The sequence below is a fragment of the Paramacrobiotus metropolitanus genome, unplaced genomic scaffold, assembly GCF_019649055.1.
Source record: "Paramacrobiotus metropolitanus isolate TYO unplaced genomic scaffold, Prichtersi_v1.0 Parri_scaffold0000018, whole genome shotgun sequence".
Classification (NCBI taxonomy): domain Eukaryota; kingdom Metazoa; phylum Tardigrada; class Eutardigrada; order Parachela; family Macrobiotidae; genus Paramacrobiotus; species Paramacrobiotus metropolitanus.
In genome coordinates this window covers 1,064,148-1,081,309 of record NW_026570238.1, presented here as the reverse complement: position 1 = coordinate 1,081,309, position 17,162 = coordinate 1,064,148, and the positions used below count along the sequence as shown (strand labels likewise).

The 17,162-nt window shown below is 39.8% G+C and overlaps 4 protein-coding genes across 4 annotated transcripts; 1 reads left to right on the top strand and 3 right to left on the bottom strand.

Annotated features, from left to right (window-relative positions):
* Positions 1–135: 135 nt before the first annotated feature.
* Positions 136–1,219, bottom strand: LOC129585970 (uncharacterized). Its single transcript, XM_055478928.1, has 4 exons — positions 1,083–1,219; positions 700–997; positions 511–547; positions 136–325 (listed from the first exon to the last, which is right to left on the bottom strand). The coding sequence occupies exons 1-4, from the start codon at positions 1,150–1,152 to the stop codon at positions 224–226; spliced, it is 507 nt and encodes a 168-aa protein (XP_055334903.1). The 5' UTR covers positions 1,153–1,219; the 3' UTR covers positions 136–223.
* Positions 1,220–1,649: 430 nt separating this feature from the next.
* LOC129585857 (protein no-on-transient A-like) lies at positions 1,650–3,007 on the bottom strand. Its single transcript, XM_055478740.1, has 2 exons — positions 2,507–3,007; positions 1,650–2,073 (listed from the first exon to the last, which is right to left on the bottom strand). The coding sequence occupies exons 1-2, from the start codon at positions 3,005–3,007 to the stop codon at positions 1,930–1,932; spliced, it is 645 nt and encodes a 214-aa protein (XP_055334715.1). The 3' UTR covers positions 1,650–1,929.
* A 796-nt stretch (positions 3,008–3,803) lies between these two features.
* Positions 3,804–10,848, top strand: LOC129585679 (atrial natriuretic peptide receptor 2-like). The gene is made up of 20 exons (XM_055478459.1): positions 3,804–4,336; positions 4,784–5,089; positions 5,295–5,338; positions 5,423–5,464; positions 5,578–5,685; positions 5,827–5,988; positions 6,064–6,442; positions 6,594–6,699; positions 6,758–6,917; positions 7,160–7,465; positions 7,546–7,695; positions 7,832–7,991; positions 8,058–8,376; positions 8,637–8,760; positions 8,845–8,940; positions 9,043–9,190; positions 9,285–9,333; positions 10,028–10,077; positions 10,195–10,286; positions 10,450–10,848. The coding sequence occupies exons 1-20, from the start codon at positions 3,850–3,852 to the stop codon at positions 10,627–10,629; spliced, it is 3,468 nt and encodes a 1,155-aa protein (XP_055334434.1). The 5' UTR covers positions 3,804–3,849; the 3' UTR covers positions 10,630–10,848.
* Positions 10,849–11,708: 860 nt separating this feature from the next.
* On the bottom strand, positions 11,709–16,459 carry LOC129585824 (hairy/enhancer-of-split related with YRPW motif protein 1-like). Its single transcript, XM_055478706.1, has 5 exons — positions 16,030–16,459; positions 15,767–15,845; positions 15,162–15,245; positions 14,925–14,997; positions 11,709–12,594 (listed from the first exon to the last, which is right to left on the bottom strand). Exons 1-5 carry the CDS (start codon positions 16,251–16,253, stop codon positions 12,062–12,064), a joined length of 993 nt encoding a protein of 330 aa, XP_055334681.1. The 5' UTR covers positions 16,254–16,459; the 3' UTR covers positions 11,709–12,061.
* Positions 16,460–17,162: the final 703 nt, after the last annotated feature.

The window sequence follows — 17,162 nt, the reverse complement described above, 5'->3', positions numbered from 1 at the left end:
TCAAACAATAGTTGTAACCACAGCGTTTCGTCGACGTGTAGGATAGGATCATAGGATTATCAATCAAGAAAAATTCATTAATTTCACTTTCCCTAAATTTTGTCTCATTACAAGTTGATACAGCGTTGAGGCAGGAAAGTAGTTCACTTTGGTAATAAGACAAAGGATTTCGCACAGGTACATTTAGTGCATTATTCTACATTATCAGAATTTTTTATTTCCATCAAACGGCAGTCATCCTCCTTTCAGGATTATGTCCAGTTCTCTGCATTTTGCAGCAGATGAAGTACACGATGTAAAACGCAATCACAAGGCAAACCAGCACCTGAAATTTTGTCAGTGTGTAGAAAATTTGTCGCATTACAACCGAGATACTAAAACGTCGCAAGAAAACATTCCGGTAATAAAACATGAATGAAATTGTTGCTACTTTTTATTAGCTGCTATCCTGAATACAAACTCCTATAAGCCTAAAAAGGTATTTTCAATGCACTGTAATTGTCATCCTACCGCTATTCCGACGGGAAAGAAGGCCAACATCAAGCGACTGCAAATGCAAATTGTAAATCTCCTAATTCCGTATTTGCTGCATTGCATAATACGAAGGCGATCATGACCAAGTTTTTTAAGTTTCTTAAACAGACGTGTCTTTAATGAAATAAATATTTTAATCAACATTGCAGTTCAAACAATTCTTACCTAACGGGAGTCAATCCAGTATGGGCATACAAATTATCAGAATAATCATTCCATGTGCAACAAAAAGGCGTCGTAATCGGGTTGTTCTTCTGAGGAAGTGTGAAACAACAATATGCTTCCACGTTAATGTCACCGGCATTTGCCATCGTCGAGTTTTCCAGTTCCGTTACTATGCTTAGCTCATTCGATAGAGCAGTTGTAGCGGCTTGATCGTAAGAACTTTCTAATAGGCTCCCATCACCGTCATATTCCGGTATATCCATAGGGCAAAAAAACTGACCACAGTCCATTTTTCCACCTAATCGGTATATTTGATTAAGGGACGATGCATTTATACAATGACAAAGTGACAAAAGCGGTTTTACTACGTTTCATTTACTGACCTAAAAAACAAAACACTTGTCTGCATGATACTGCAACAATAAGAGTGACAACAACATTTGACAGAGACATCACCGATTAGTTACAGAAAGATCAAGGCATACTTGGAATGGTTTATCGAGTTAAAAACAACTCGTTTGCATCAGGATTTAAGCATCACAATTACAGCAGCATCCTCTTTGGGTTGACTACTTGACTGCAGACTCTGATTTACGAATTGTATGTACGGGACAAGCGCATCCGCTTGACGGTAATTGCATTTCGCGGTTGTCGTTATGATACAGGCGGCAATAGAATTTTTTATAGCTGTACAACAAGCTGGCAATACGCAGGCAAGTAATAATTATAAATTTGTACCAGTCGTGGATTAGCAAAGTTCTGGTCGCCCAGCAGAGGAATTCCGTCAACAGCGAGCGAGGCACCTGCTTATGTACAATACTGCACAGCCCCGTTTCGTTTATATTCATGCGATCTCGAATTGACCGGTCGTTACCAAAATACTGGACTTTTCGTGATATATAACGCAAAATTTTAGTTGAAATATCCAGCAAGATATGTCTACGGTGAGGTTTCTTTCAGTTTACCAAAATAACAGAAAAATTAGTTCCCTAAACTGCGCATACAGTTTTGCATTTGGTTTTGCCGCAAGTTCACATAACTGCCAATATTAAATTTTAAACATGCTGTAACTCGACTATCTGTACATGTACAACTTCATCACATAAACAAAGTTATAAGCTTGACCATTGTAATTATACTGACACATGAAAAAATTAATATTTTTTAGGCAATGAAACTCTTTTATCCCAGCAACTTAATTTTTGAATTACGTAGGTACACATATATTTGTTAGCCTTGAGTGGGCAACCGGGCGATTAGCGCCAAGCCAAGAAGAGCCAGGAGTCCAGCTTCTGCAGGATTAGTTTGACGGTTAGCCTGTGGTGGAGGCGGATGGTGATGATGCCGTCTTAGGAGCAACAACCACCATGGATCCTGTTAAAAAAACGCATGATACATTTCATAACTGGTTTGACCAATGGGCAGCCACACAGCAATGATTATAGAATCGATACGATCGAGCATGGCAAAACTGTTGTTTGTAATGCGGGCACAGTGCACTGCCGTCTATACTCCCTGTATCACGGTGCAAAATTCGCTCAGCATTCGTAAATGACTAAATTAATTAACAGTATACGTATACATATTGTTCATTACATAATTTACTGTACCTCTGTACTTGTATGTGCTCAGTTGCTACCAGCTTTTTTAATGAATGTGTGTCAGCGTTTTCAGTCTTACTGATTTGGATGGCGGTTGCCAACAAAACGTACCTAACTAAGCAGTAATTAAATAACCAGTAAATTTATTAAAAAAAAGCAAAGAAACATAAATTTTTTTCTTGTTTTTGAAAAGGTCTTTTACGTACCGAGCCCCAGCCGCCGTAGCCACCGCCCCATCCGCCATAACCGCCTCCGTACGACCCTCCCCCGTATCCGCCACCGTATCCACCGCCGCCGTATGATCCCCAGCCGCGAGCACTGCGGTTAGCGAACATATCCACCAGTTCCGTCAAATTGGCGTTGGAAAAATTTCCACTAATGTTATGCAAACGACCAAGTTCCAACAAGCGGGCCAGAGTGTTGTCGGTGCTGTTATCCATCGAATCCAATATCGAAAATGCTTCGCTTAATTCCGTCGAAGACGTCACGTTTGGACGGTCACCGTTCCTCAGCATAGCGAAGAAATCCTGCAGAGTCTTTCTCGTTATATTGGGGTGGTGAAAATTCAAAGTAGCTGATTGATTAGCTGAAGGAAAAGGGACATCTAAAAGGTCATGGTGAAGAACGGAAGGAGGCGATCGGTTCACTTCGGAGGGAGCGGTATCCGCAAGTTCTCCAAGTACTTTTGTCAATGACCTGAAGTACATTTTGAACGCGTGCGGAACACCAAAAATATAGTATAGCTTTATTACTGAATTGTGCGGATAAACCCTTTGCGGTTTGCGACAGATTATCGCTATTAGCCTTGTCATTAAAAATCATATCGCAAGAAACGCATCGCTAATTCCGAAATTTTTCTTAGCTGATAAGAAACTGAACCTCCATAATATGAAATTCGGACACATTTGCTTACTTACGTATCGCAACGTTCAGACATGCAAGTGTGCTCTAAATGGGGAACACCATTTTAAACCGCTACCCCAAGATTGGTAAGAAATACAGAACACCATAGGTCACTGACAGATGACCATCAACTCTGAAGTTCTGAACCAAGGTTTCTTTAAAAGTGCCAAATAAATAAATCTGACACACTAATCACAGATATTGTGTGTGTGTGGCTGTGTGCGGCATGTACAGAGTACATGAGTGTTAATTAAATTAATTAACTTTACGACCATTCATGTTCTCAAGATATATTGGTGATCTGTGTCTGTCATACAGATCGATAAGCCAGATAAGTTACAAAGCATTTTTAACACCGACCTAACAATAATAATGCATTCTTAATTACAATAGATGCATTTTTTGCACAAAAAAAGATTATGTGTCAAGCAATGGTACTTGCAATAGTATTCTTCGAAATTATTACGTGTTTATTGGCTTGTTCATCACCACATTATCGGTTCACCGATTATCAGCATAATATCTTATCTCCACCTTGGCCTGTCTTGGTTGTCCAGGATGCTGTTGGATTTCGACAGAAGTAGGTGAATAATCTTTTCACAAACACGTCAACATTTTTGAACTTGGTCATGCTAATTACTGTAGAATGCCGCCACAGCCACACAAAATTATAGCACTGATTTTTTTGTTAATTTTCTTTTTGACGAACAGCACCGCCCTGCTTTCTGGGTACATCAAGCCTCTTCCGACTAATGCGGCTAATATCGCGCAACAGCTAAACGAGACAACCGATGAGAAAGCAAGTGTGCTGACGTTTTTCGGTGCTTTTCCTACCAATGGCAGCTTATTCTATCGCCTGGAGCTAGTACGTCCTGCTCTGGACTATGCACTGGACCTTGTTAGAAATACCACGTTTCCTGGAGATAGTTTTGAATTTCAATACATCGGAACGGACGTCAACGAGATGGACGCGTGTGACGCTGTTGACAATTTAATTGTTTACAAAACTATCGACCACGTGACACAGCTACGAGTTTTGTCCACTGTCCTGGAGGGACCACCAATTTTACCTGTGGGCTATTTCGGGCCTGGATGTTATTTTGGAGTGCGGGACATGGCGAAGTGGTTAAACGGTAAGTGCGATTTCTTTTCGATTTCGGCATATAATATAATTGGCATTTCCTTCGAACTGCGTTATGCATGCATTTTGTACAAAGCTGGAGGACGTTTACAATTATGTGAATTGTTGGGAGCAAGTAATCATATCCCGGCAATTTATATAACTAATAATCTATTTTCTTCGGTTTCGATATTGGTTTTGTTAATGGTAATTACCGGAGTAAAATAGGCAGTAACAGTCATATACGTATATCCCGTATGTCTAAGGGCTTATTTTTATTTTGCGACACGTTGAAAACGTTTTGCTTGTGGGTTTTTATATACTATCTTAAAACTAATTAATACATTGTAAAAAGAAACTCAGAAGAAATAGACATCCTCCTTCAGCTGCTGTTGTGAACTCGATTCAAATGCACGGAAGTTGTGGGATTGTTTGCCATAATTTGATTTGTATTCCACAGTTGTCAATCATATCCTTTTTGACGCGTTTGCTTCAAGCACAGAATTATCTAACAAAACCGCATTCCGTACCTTGATAAGAACTGGATACACGGACGAGAGACTTCTGGAATTTTATCAAAATATCCTTAATTATTTCGGTTGGAGTAATGTCACCATATTTTATCAAAGAGATGATCCTGTATGGCGAGCAATATATAACTCGGTTAGCAGTCTTACTGTACAACATGAGGCGTTTTGCGACCTGAATGCGCGTGGAAGCTATAACTTGCGTCGTCTGCTGGAAGACATTGCATACAATTCAACAGGCACGTAAATTACAAATACAAAGTACCCGGTAAACGCAGAATTTAATATCAGAGCAAATTTTGCATGAAATTGTTTGATGTACGGCATATTTGTTCGTACTCTGTGGATGAAAATGCTGAAATTAAGTTGTAATGTATACTTACGCTTTATGGCTAGGTAAAACACTGTAACGCTCTTAGGGAAAACTGAACTGCTTTGTTACAGCCATTCTTGTCTTCGGCAACATGGAATGCGTGCAAGAGCTGCTTGTAAGTTTTAGAAACTGAAATGTTTGCTTTTAATGTTAACCTTGCGATTTGTAGTCAACGTCAGTGTACTGAACTGTCTTGCAGATAGAAGCTGTCAATTTGAATCTCACTGTCGGAAATCAAATGGTACGTGTATTTCGTCAGTAGGTATGGATCACGAAAGGTAATTATACTCATAAGGCAACTAAATGGCAAGAATCGAAAAAAGCATCACTGTACTCTGTATTTTTTATATTTAGACTTTTGTAATAAATCGGTTCTTCAAAGCTCGCTATTGGGGATCACTGCCTTTGGATGGGGATGACCAGATCGATATCATTGCCGCGAATCTAACAGAAGACTACAAGGTTTGTAAAAAACATTTGAAAACTAGTCTTTCAAGGACATTTAGCTAGCACAGGTCAAAAGCTAAGCAAAAAGTTTAATTTTATATGCGTACGTTTCACGCAGATAATTTTTTATTTGACTCTGAACTTCAACTTTTGCAGGAGAACCTGAGACAAGCTTATAACAGGTCACTCGTGGTCAGCTATTACTACAACTCAACTATTCGAAATGGAATGGCGGCCCTCAACGAAGTTTTAATAGATTACGTTTCCCAAAAATATCCAAATTATACTCATTATGAAGAAGTTATAAAAAAGGAAGGGGTGAGTTAACCACTGCACATAGGCATGTTTTAGCGGGAAAGGTTGATGTTCTTTAATTTTTGAGTTCTAATTTAGATAAATCCCGTTGTATTATCCTACTACTATGGAGTCTTCATGTACGCCAAAGCCGTCCAGAGCTTAATAAATGCATCAGGTGCAAATTATCGCATAAGCAAGGAGGACAGATTTCGTTTGTACGACGACGGGAAACTAATCGCCGAGGAAATTCGCCGCATAAGGAGCTTTGATATCCCCCATATTGGAACAATAACGCTGAACGAAAATGGAGATTTCCCTGGGCAGTTTTCTTTAAAAGTTTATGATCAAGAGAGACACACTTTTCGAACGTGGGCTGCTTTTGAGACTTTTAATCAAGAAATGCAGATTATTCATCATCAGTATGATTTTGATGCAGCCGAAAGTCCGTTGCGACGGCCCAGTATGCCTGGACCAAGTAAGTATATTCAATTTGTTTTGCGTGATCGCTTTTATAAATAATGCCAGTTTACGAAGAAAACGTTTTTTAAAAACAAATTGCGAAAGAAAGAATTTATTAAAATGGTAGACTTACTGGCAAAGTAATTTGCAAAACTTTATATTTTCAGCCGAAGATCAAGAAGACTACGCAACGGCAGTGTCACAAGTGACAATCCTGATTGGCGCGGCGGCAGTCGTCGTTTTTGTTATCGCTTGTTCAGGTCTCGTTATACGGTATTAATTCACAGTTGTTTTATGCTACCCAGGTTTTGATATTTGTAATTTTCTTTAGATATTACGTCAACAAAACTCTTTTGGCAAATCGGTGGTGGGACATCAAACCCCAGGAATTGACTCCTTGTCAAAACGAAGAAATGCCACGCATAGAACACGATGAATCAACTACAAATCTCGATGCAGTGACGCTGGCCACAATCGGGACATTTCGCTCAGTAAGACGTAATTGACAGCAAAATGCAACAGCCGCTTTTTTTAAACCGTTTGGTTGCGCCTTAACCTGCATTTAACGAGTGTATTATTTTACCACTAGTACATACTATTCACCATACTTGAAGTACATATAATTATATTTATGTATATTGTATCATAGTACCGGTGCATACATAACTCCGATATGTGCTGGTGTACATGTTATACGAGATTAATTATAAGCACCAGCATAATTTTGTGTCAGGTGTTTTCTTCGGTCCATCACAACGACGTTCATTCAGCCTATTACAAAAATCGCCATGTTGCGACCAGAATCGTAAGGAAAAAACTGAGCATACACAACGAAGAACTCCTGGAACTGCGCGATGTCCGCGTACATCACCATGATAACTTACTGCGTCTTTATGGTGTCGTTATTGAACCTGGCCAGTACACCATCGTTCAAGAGTATTCCGCACGAGGCACTTTAGCGGATTTCTTGGTAAAGGATTCCTCAACCCAATCGTCTGACTGGGCGTTCAGATATTCATTACTTCATGACCTTTTTGAGGTACGACATACAATATTTAATTTGAAGTTAATTAATGGGAAAATAATTTAAGAGCCAAAAAATGTGAAATCTTTACATAGGCAGTGATATACATTCATAAACTCTTCGGATATCACGGTCGTTTGTCAAGCCTGAACTGCATGATCGATCGAACCTTTGTCCTTAAAGTTCGCGATTATGCACCGAAATTTCTACAAACACCCTTTGAGGAATTGGACCAGTGGGACCTGGTAAGTTAGGTATGCTTTTACAGTTTAGCCATTAACAGTATACAGCTCTACAAATTGGTTTTAAATACTGCATACGTTCTGCGACTCTAGAAAACGTGCTTTACTGGTGATTTTTTTAAAAAGTCACTGATTGCAGTTTTGGACAGCTCCAGAGATTTTGCGGCACAAAAAAGTAAATAAACTGGACCTTCAACGGGCTGACATCTACAGTATTGGGATAATACTTCAAGAGATTGCTATGGAGGGACCTCCGTATCCCAATACAGAAAATTCCGATTTTATACTCCCAGCTTCACGTAAAACAAAATCAAATTTGGAACGCCTCACATATCTTAGCATTTACATGAATACGCATTACTTAGAAATCATTAACTGGGTACGGAACGGCGTGGACCCGCTTTTCCGGCCGGTGGTACCGCCGGAAGCCACTTGTCCAAGTCGTTATCGGGCTATGATGGAGTCATGCTGGAGCGAGAATCCCATTGCCAGGCCTACTGTTCTTGAGTTAAAAGCTCGCCTAAGGCATATCCGGGGAAATGTGAAAGGGACATTGATAGATGACCTTTTTCAGCGAGTGCAGAGTCATGCTGATCAGCTGCAGAAAACTGTTGACGAGCGTACGCTACAGCTTCGTGAAGAGCAAAGCAAAATTCAGGGATTACTTTACGAATTACTTCCGCCGTAAGTATCTCATTAAGGGCATTGTATAATATAGATATAATAATCACAGGCTTAATTTTTAATATTAAGAATTTGCTTTCCCACCTTATCTGCTGTAGGGTATAAGAACTTCAAAGTACATAACTATGTAGGATGCCGCTTCGGTTAATTAATTTATCGTAGACGTTAACGCTATCATACACGTATATTTAAAATGCAAGTCAGAATCAATCAAAACACAAATTTATTTCGCTAGACTTACAACTGTTTGTCAACCACAGGTCTGTGGCTGATCGTCTAATAACAACTAGAAAGGTTGACCCTGAACCCTTTGAATGTGTTACAATATATTTTTCGGATATTGTGTCCTTCACAACTATTGCCGCAGAAAGCACACCGGATCAGGTACTTATCGTTACCTGAAAGCTGCTGCTGTCTCTGTGCAATTTTATTGAATCGTTCATTAACCCATTTACTTGTAATCAACAGGTTGTACATATGCTGAATCTCTTGTATCAGTTATTTGACAGCGTTATCGAAAATTACGACGCGTACAAGGTGGAAACAATTGGAGATGCCTATATGGTAAAATTGAATGGTCACTTAGATTATTTCTACGACATTCTTCCTTGGCATATCGGTAACGTAAATTATTATATCCATAAGGAGGCGTTCATTGCCTTTTAGGTAGTTAGTGGCCTACCAAATCGAAACGGAAATAAACATGCCACGATTTGCTCCCTGCTGGCACTCAATATCCTCCACGTATCACGGGAATTCCGAATACCTCACAGACAGTATGAGATGCTGGAGATTCGTATTGGAATACACTCTGGTGCGTGGTACCATTACCGTACATAATTCCCATTTGGCATCGCCATAGCTAATTAAGTATAATGTGCCCAGTACAACAATATTTTCACACGCAGGACCTTGCGTTGCCGGAGTAGTGGGAACAAAAATGCCAAGATATTGCCTGTAAGTACAGTACTTATAATCTTCGTTTGTACAATAGCAGTAACACCTGCACGCATGCTGCTATAAGCCTGCTTATTTTATCGTTATTCTGAGTTAGTATAGTAACATAGTTTGACTTTTATATTACTGTATTCGCTCGCACATCTTGAACCACAGAGTGTGTGTACGGGAAAAACACGCATTCAATATACACACTCTAACCGGGCAAAATGCACGACTACGAAATATTGCTCATTTGGTTTCACGATGAACAGTTCTTCTTGTGAATTGGTTTAATAAATCAAGACTTTTCATTTAAATGGCAATTCACTCTGGAAAAAAAAGGTTCTGTAGCTGAAAGCTCGAATTGTTCTGTGGTTCATCACCATCGAGAATGTTGACGCGGAACGTACCCTCCAGGGGCACCCCAAAAACCACAACAAATCAATTTGCAACTCGTGCTTAAGCCAAAGCTGTGTGTTAATGGATGCTTTCAGCATAAACATGATAAAAATTGTTAGAGCTCTAATTTTTTTCATTATTCAAGAAGTTCTACAGTCCAGATGTTGTAAGACATCAGAAATTTATCAAATCGCGAATCGCGCGTTTAATTGGCCCGGTTAGAGTGTGTATATTGAATGCGCGTTTTTCCCGTACACACACTCTGTGGTTCAAGATGTGCGAGCGAATACAGTAACAAAATTTTGTTTCGTAGTTTTGGTGATACTGTCAATACCGCTAGCAGGATGGAAAGCACGAGCGAAGGTAGAAATTAACCACCACTGAAGATGTTTTATCAGATGCCAAAAAGAATGATGAATTATGTAGCGGTATCAATCACTACAAATTTAATATTATTGCAGTTTATTTGTTTGGTTGTAGCCAACCGCATACAGCTCAGTCCCGCCACTTATGAGCTTATAAAATCGAAGAACATGTTTACGGTCATGTCACGTGGAGAAATAAACGTGAAAGTACGTAAAAATTACATTTCACTTTTTTGTGGGTTGAACATGTTTGCACTAATCAAAATGAATTGCCGGCGTAAGTGCAATTAAGCCCATACGGCAATAACTTAGCAAGTGTATCAACCATTCTGTAGTTCAGCAGCCTTAAAGAGTGTATATTGCAATTCAGGGAAAAGGTGCAATGGAAACCTACTGGTTGACAGGAGGACCCCTGGACCAGCCATTTCCTAAGCGCTCAAACACTATATCCAGTTCTTACTTCGTTAATACAATGCGGGGAACACTGCGCCGATCCCGTAAAGCGGAAGCCGGTAAAAGGTTATCCTTAGCGTCTATAAGTGATTTGTGATTCAGAGCTTATGTCCTTATTTGCCATTTATTTCTTTTGCTTACTCAATATCTTTCTCGCTTTCTCAATAGAACGAGTGCGTATTAGAAGCATTTCGATAAAACCATAACACGATGACTCTAATAGTCTTTTAAATGTTATAAATTTTATATCTGTAGTGCTATCGCATGTGCTCTGGTTGTTCTTGCCAATCATTAAAAACGTTTCATTTCTATCACACTCTTTTTGCGGAGTGCGGTTACGATTGTCTTTCACGTACACGATTAGTAACTGCAGATATGATCATATCTGCAATTACTGCACATTATTTAAATGATTCGCATGCTTTGATCGATCTTACAGCTAGCGGAGATAATGTTTTTGTTGTAGCTGTTTTTAGAAATAATGTTTTTAGAAATAAATAACATTTGTTTTTTGTAAAACTGTGCCGCAAAATACGAGTATCACTGGAACGAAAATCAGTGCATGTACATACAGAGATTACGTTAAAAACGTTAAAAATCGAATATAATTCATTTTAATTTCAAAACGTACTCGAAGATAAAAACTATTACAGTATTATTATTTTCACTTGTTATCTTATTCTTTCGTCGTCTTCATCCTGCATGTGCGTGTTTATACATAATCGTAGGTCACCTTGCCGTCGCAATTGTAAGTAAAGTTAGCTTGCCCTTATAAATAATACTGTAACCGACGCTAGAATCAGTGGACTGCAAATTTCTATTATTCGGGAAGCTTACTCAAAATATATCCATAGCACAGAGAATAAATATTTTGTAAGTGAGGCTTGACACGTCTGACTTCACAAGAAATATGAAGTTTTGTAAGAACATAAACGTTAACGTATAATGAATAGCTGCGGCAACTAACTGGAGCCAAGGTAAGAAAATAAACCTTCCAGCAGCAATAAAACTGCAAGTACAATCCATTTCTCAAATAACTGCAACAAAATTCATTTGTCTTCGTAGCAGTCCTTTTAATAATTTTATAATTCTTTGTTTCTTCGTTCTACGCTTGTGCAAGTATGTTTTATACGTAGCGTTCGTCATGAAGGCAAACAATTCTTATTGAATTTTTTTATTTTATCATGTTGATCAATGTCGTACAAAAATCTACAAAGTTCACCGACACAACACTGACTACGATTAAGTTCAAAACAAAACTGCAAAGAACAAAATCGCTGAAATATATTCAGTCGTAATTCAAAAGACACGAAACCAGCATTTCCGTATCATACATATTACGCTCGTAATTCCGATTAAAAACTAAGCTTTCACCTGATCAACATTTCGCAACAACAACACAGTTGACTTCGTCAAATCCTAACGGAGAAAAACAAAAATTCCAACAGCCAAACGAAAAATTCTGTACACAATTGACTTAGAACGGAATATCCACCGAAATTGGACGGAACTGAAATGGACGCGTTCTCCTACATTCCATATACCGGCTCCGCTTTCCAGTTTTTCAAATAGCCAGCTGTCGAGGATGCTGCCGAATTCATATAGGACTGCATTCCGGAAAATGCTGAATACTGGGAGAAATTTTGTGTGGAGAAGGAAGGCGCAACGGCTGCAAAGGATGTCGGCGTATACGTTGGCTGAGCGGACGAGTAGCTGGCCATGCCGGATGTGACCATGGACGCTGCAGCAGCGTTAATATGGGGATCCGGAGGAGTAAACAGCGACTGGGAGGTCAGGCCGGGAGGCGCTGGGGGCGGAATGAGACCGGTGGGGCCGGTCGGGTAGGAAGGGGGCCAACATGCCGCAGGTTGTGAGTGTTGTGTTTTGTAAGATTCCCGCTGAGCAATGTAGCAGTGAAGATGAGACATGAGGCGATTTTTTATCGGATCAGGATTAGGCATTTCCGGACCGGACAAGTTTTGCAGATACCGGCCGACCTCTCCGATACATTCCTGGAAACCGGCTGTATGGGGATCCATGGAATTGGGATCACAATTTATACCTAATCAAGACATAATTATGCATTACTGGCACAGAGCAAAACTTTTCGAACAAGTGCCTGCCTTCAAAGACATGGTATATAAAACTGCCCTTTACTGTTACGGTGACCTCTTAAATTTTTTTAAATTGACGCTTCTCTTGTCGTAGAAACTTTACTACTGCAGATATTTACTGGCGGCACGGTAGTTGCGACTGGTTTCTATGATTATATCTATACATAATACATGTATTATGATGTATACATATCTGATCTGTGCGTAGGTACGTATGTATGCAACTGTACCAGTTGGCTTATAAGCACATATCAGTCTATCCATATCAGTCTATCAACTGTCGACTACCAGTAATTCAAATTCAAAACAAATAAATAAAACAACTAAACATAATTTGGGTTCTGAAATCATTAAAATGCACAATTCACACATACTTATGCCAAACGATGCTAAATTGTTGGAAGCATATTTTGCAAATCTCTATTAATTTTGACGCGCGCGCGATTTATCTTCGTCACATCGTTTCATGCGTCCGGTAAGCCGGCCACTAGGCCACTATAGTCACAGGTGAGAAAGAACTTGTGTTATCTATTCTCTTCTGTAAAAAGAAAATTGACACCAGAGATAAGCTATCGATCAGGTTTCTTTTATTGCTTATAAAGCTGATCTTGTACTACGTCCGCTAAATCTGGGATAAGGCAAGTATCTCAATTGTTTTGAGCCTGATACTGTATGTGGTACAGTATGATTATAATACATATGCAGTATTCGTTACTGTCTGTAATCACGCATTCACCTCGTATGCGAATTACAATACTTCTATAAAACGACGAAACATCCACAAACCACGACTCTAAAGCTACGTAAAGGTTTAGAATGCTAATTAATCTTTCATTATAATTTCTACAAAAAAACTCAAATAATGTGCAGCAGCCTTGCGCTAATCGGAGCGCAGCTTCTAAAGCAGAAGCAATATTGATAACGTCAATAGATAACGGTGCAAAAACCAGGAAAGAGCTAGAGGAACATGCACTTATCACTACTATGTACGAATATTCAGCCGCAGTTTGCCATTATAAAATAATAATTATATCAATCTCGCAGCAGATATCCGTCGGTGATACAGATCATAACATACCAAATATTAACAACTTGTGCAACCTGAATGTCGGCTAATTTGTTATGAGTACATATGCTGATATGCACAACCATTTATCGAATATTAGAGGCCCTTATCCGTTCCAGCATCTGTTTGGCAAATACACAGAGCTTGATTGCTGAAACTGGCATTAAATCAGTGCGAGCGCTTGTTCTATCGCGGTATTTACGATTAATATGTATTCTACTACTAACTGACCATAAACTCGATATTTCTTTCGCTCAAAGATCGGCTATCATAACATGGCTGCTAGCTCTATGATGGCAATTGATTATAAGGACACTGACATGCAGCGGCAGCACTCGTACCGTGGGAACGGCATGAAGAAATGCATGTCACCACTTTACTCTAGACCATTCGCATTCCCCTCTACACACCAATAATCATCGGCGTCAGCGCTATTTCATTACCCTCTCTGGCTGCGGTATTATGTTATTACGCTCTTCGCACGCCTTTATTCTATCGCCGAGCTAATCGCTTTTTCAGTTCTCACACTCTCGCTGCTTTCTAAAATTTTATACTGGAGGATATTACCAAAATATGAAAATTACTCCTGATTTCCCTCTCCTGCTGACAATAAGCGCGTATTACTAACTTCGCCGTCGTCCCAGCTTACTGTTATCAACTAACAAATTAATCGTTTAGAGGGCGAAGCAGTTTGTTAAGTAAGTAGCCGAACTCCGGCATCAAATACGATCAAAATTATTAATTATATTACATTATATATTACATTATATTCAGAAAATGTTTAGTGACTATTGTGTTAATTTATTTCTTTCAGGGCGAACTTCTTTGATAAACGCAAGTGTTTTGAATGTTGCATAAATTAAATTGCTTCCTTGCTTACTGCAGATTCACAAAGCATCACTGCATCAGTAACTACCGTAGAAAGCCGCTATCTATTACAGAAAAAATCGAACACTAATAGACACTTAATCAATTACACAAAAGCGGTATTTTACTGCTGACAAAAGTTTGCAGGCACTGCTTGCAATTGTCCTGATGGTAACACTTGTTATAAGCGACGCTATCTACCGCCGTGGGAAAAGTACTCGAAGCCACCAAGTGCCACTTATCAAAACATATAGTTCGCTTTTGCCGCAGACAACGCAAGTTTTTTTCGAGCTGAACACATAGGCCGACAGGTAATGATGACAGACCAGATTGCACATGTCTTACCTTTGGTATGTATTGATTTCAAATGATCAACTGTCATCTGTAGTATTTCAGCCTTCTCGAGTTTAGTTGAACCCTGCAATCATGTACAACAGCTTATTAACCCAATTTAATGACGCGCTATCCGATGTCGAGGATACTGCCCAGCGGATCAGTAGTACGAAATCATATGGCCAAACCGCTTTTCACCTATTTGAGAAGTCTAGTACCGAAGAGATTACAAAGGTCATCACATGGTACCTGCTTTTCGAAAGCGGATGGAACAAGCCGGCGCAGCTCAGCTAGACTGTTGTTTATGCGATCGCGACGTTTTTTTTCGATGACCTATCAAAACCAATAATTTTATCACTCACACCAACCAACATGCCCATGTTCAAATTCCACATGCTTTAAAAGCTAAATACGAATACAAATGCGTCAAAGTAATAAGAAACTTTGAAAGTGTACCAAATGTTTTGATTACAATACGGCACCACAATTAAACTGTCTCAAACAAGTCGCAGCTAAGACATAGTGCATTTACAGTTATAATATTAAGTCAAAACATTATCGACACCGAGATGTGGAGTAATTAACTTTTTAAAGTGCTTTACTTTAGGTTACTGTGGTGGGCAAAAGATGAATGACAATTGCTAGCAACCATTATATAGCTACCTATTAATGACCATGTTACAATTAATATTTCTGTGCACCAGCAGATTACAAAATGTTGTAACTACTATTCCTACCAGAGCCAGTAGCTCTACGTATTTCAAGTCGTGGAAATCGCGTTGAATATTGCGGTAGGTTCTTATTACCATGAGCGCTGATAAGAATGTTCGGTAACTATTAAAATGTGTACTGACCCCACGTCGCTTTTTCCGGCTGTTAACATGACAGCTTTCCGCTATACTATCCATGCTTTCCGATGAAGGACTGTCCATCCTGTTGGGCAAACAGCAAAACATTAGAAAGTGTGGAGGACGGAAACAGGCAATCGGCTGTCGTCGCGTGTGACAACACGCGACCGTCTTCCCAGAGATGCACGCGCCAATCAAGTTATGCACACCGCATGCACTCCACGCGGGCTAACATCATGCGCTTTAATAAATGACGACTTTTAATTTACCTTGTTCTCCGCAGTGGACTATCCTGTTCACTGTTTTGGGATGAGGAATCCCTGCGTGATTCCCGAATGAGCAGCTCACCCATATTACTTCGCGGAGTGGCCGGGGATGGGCCGGGGCGGAGCAATGGTGCATTAGCTATCGGGTGTTCGAGAAATCTGGAGGATTTGATTAAATCTCCTCGGGATAAGTAATCCACATTGGTACAATATAAAGGGGATAGCATAGTTATTCTCGGTATATGAATACGTGCGGCAAAAACGGGGAAACGACTGCAGATGAAACGGAACGAGGCAGGCAGACGTTCGGTGCGACGGCTGACGGTTAACTAAATGACCAAAAGCACAGTTGACACATGCACACACCAGCACACGAGCTCACACTATCCTACACACGACCCATCAAACAAGTCAGAGCCGGGCGACTGCAAAAGCCTGTGTGGCACACCGCGGCACAATGCGCTTGCGCCGCTTGTGGTAGGAAGGGCTCTTTCACGGACAGTCATCGTGCGGTATGAATGCGCAAGGCGCCGGTTGGCCAATGGCGAATAACCGATTCCGGCTACGCTGCACCGGTTATTACGCCTACAGCTACAAAGTTACAGTCGGATGCACTGGCGTCCTTGGATAAACTTGTTAAAATTTTCCTTGTCGGCTACGATTTATTGATCCTTCATTAATCACTAATTAGCGAAGCTGATTAAACGGATCAAGAACAATTTGATATGTTCTGTGAAATGTGTAATGACCAGCTGTATTGTTAATTTAATTAAATCCGGCAACAAGTAGCGAGATGGGAGCCAAACATTTCTTTCCGTTTTAAATGCGACAACAAGCTTTTCGCGACACAGGAACGTTCAGTAGAAACGAAAACAGATACTAAAAAGGCAAAATGAATTTACTCATTTAATCAAATTCAGAAGTTGGAATTAAGTTGAAGCCGTGTTTTATAATTCCAAATAACATCGCTCCGCAATTTAGGTTACTGCTGCATTTAAGCTGCAGTCGTCTTAAAGCTTAACTGACCATCTTTAAAAGTTTTGTCGGCTCGTTTGCAAATGCATGTTTGATAAACGATGAATTCAGCTTATTGCCGTATTTGTATGTGAATGCTGCATAGCTGTTCTGCGCGTTCT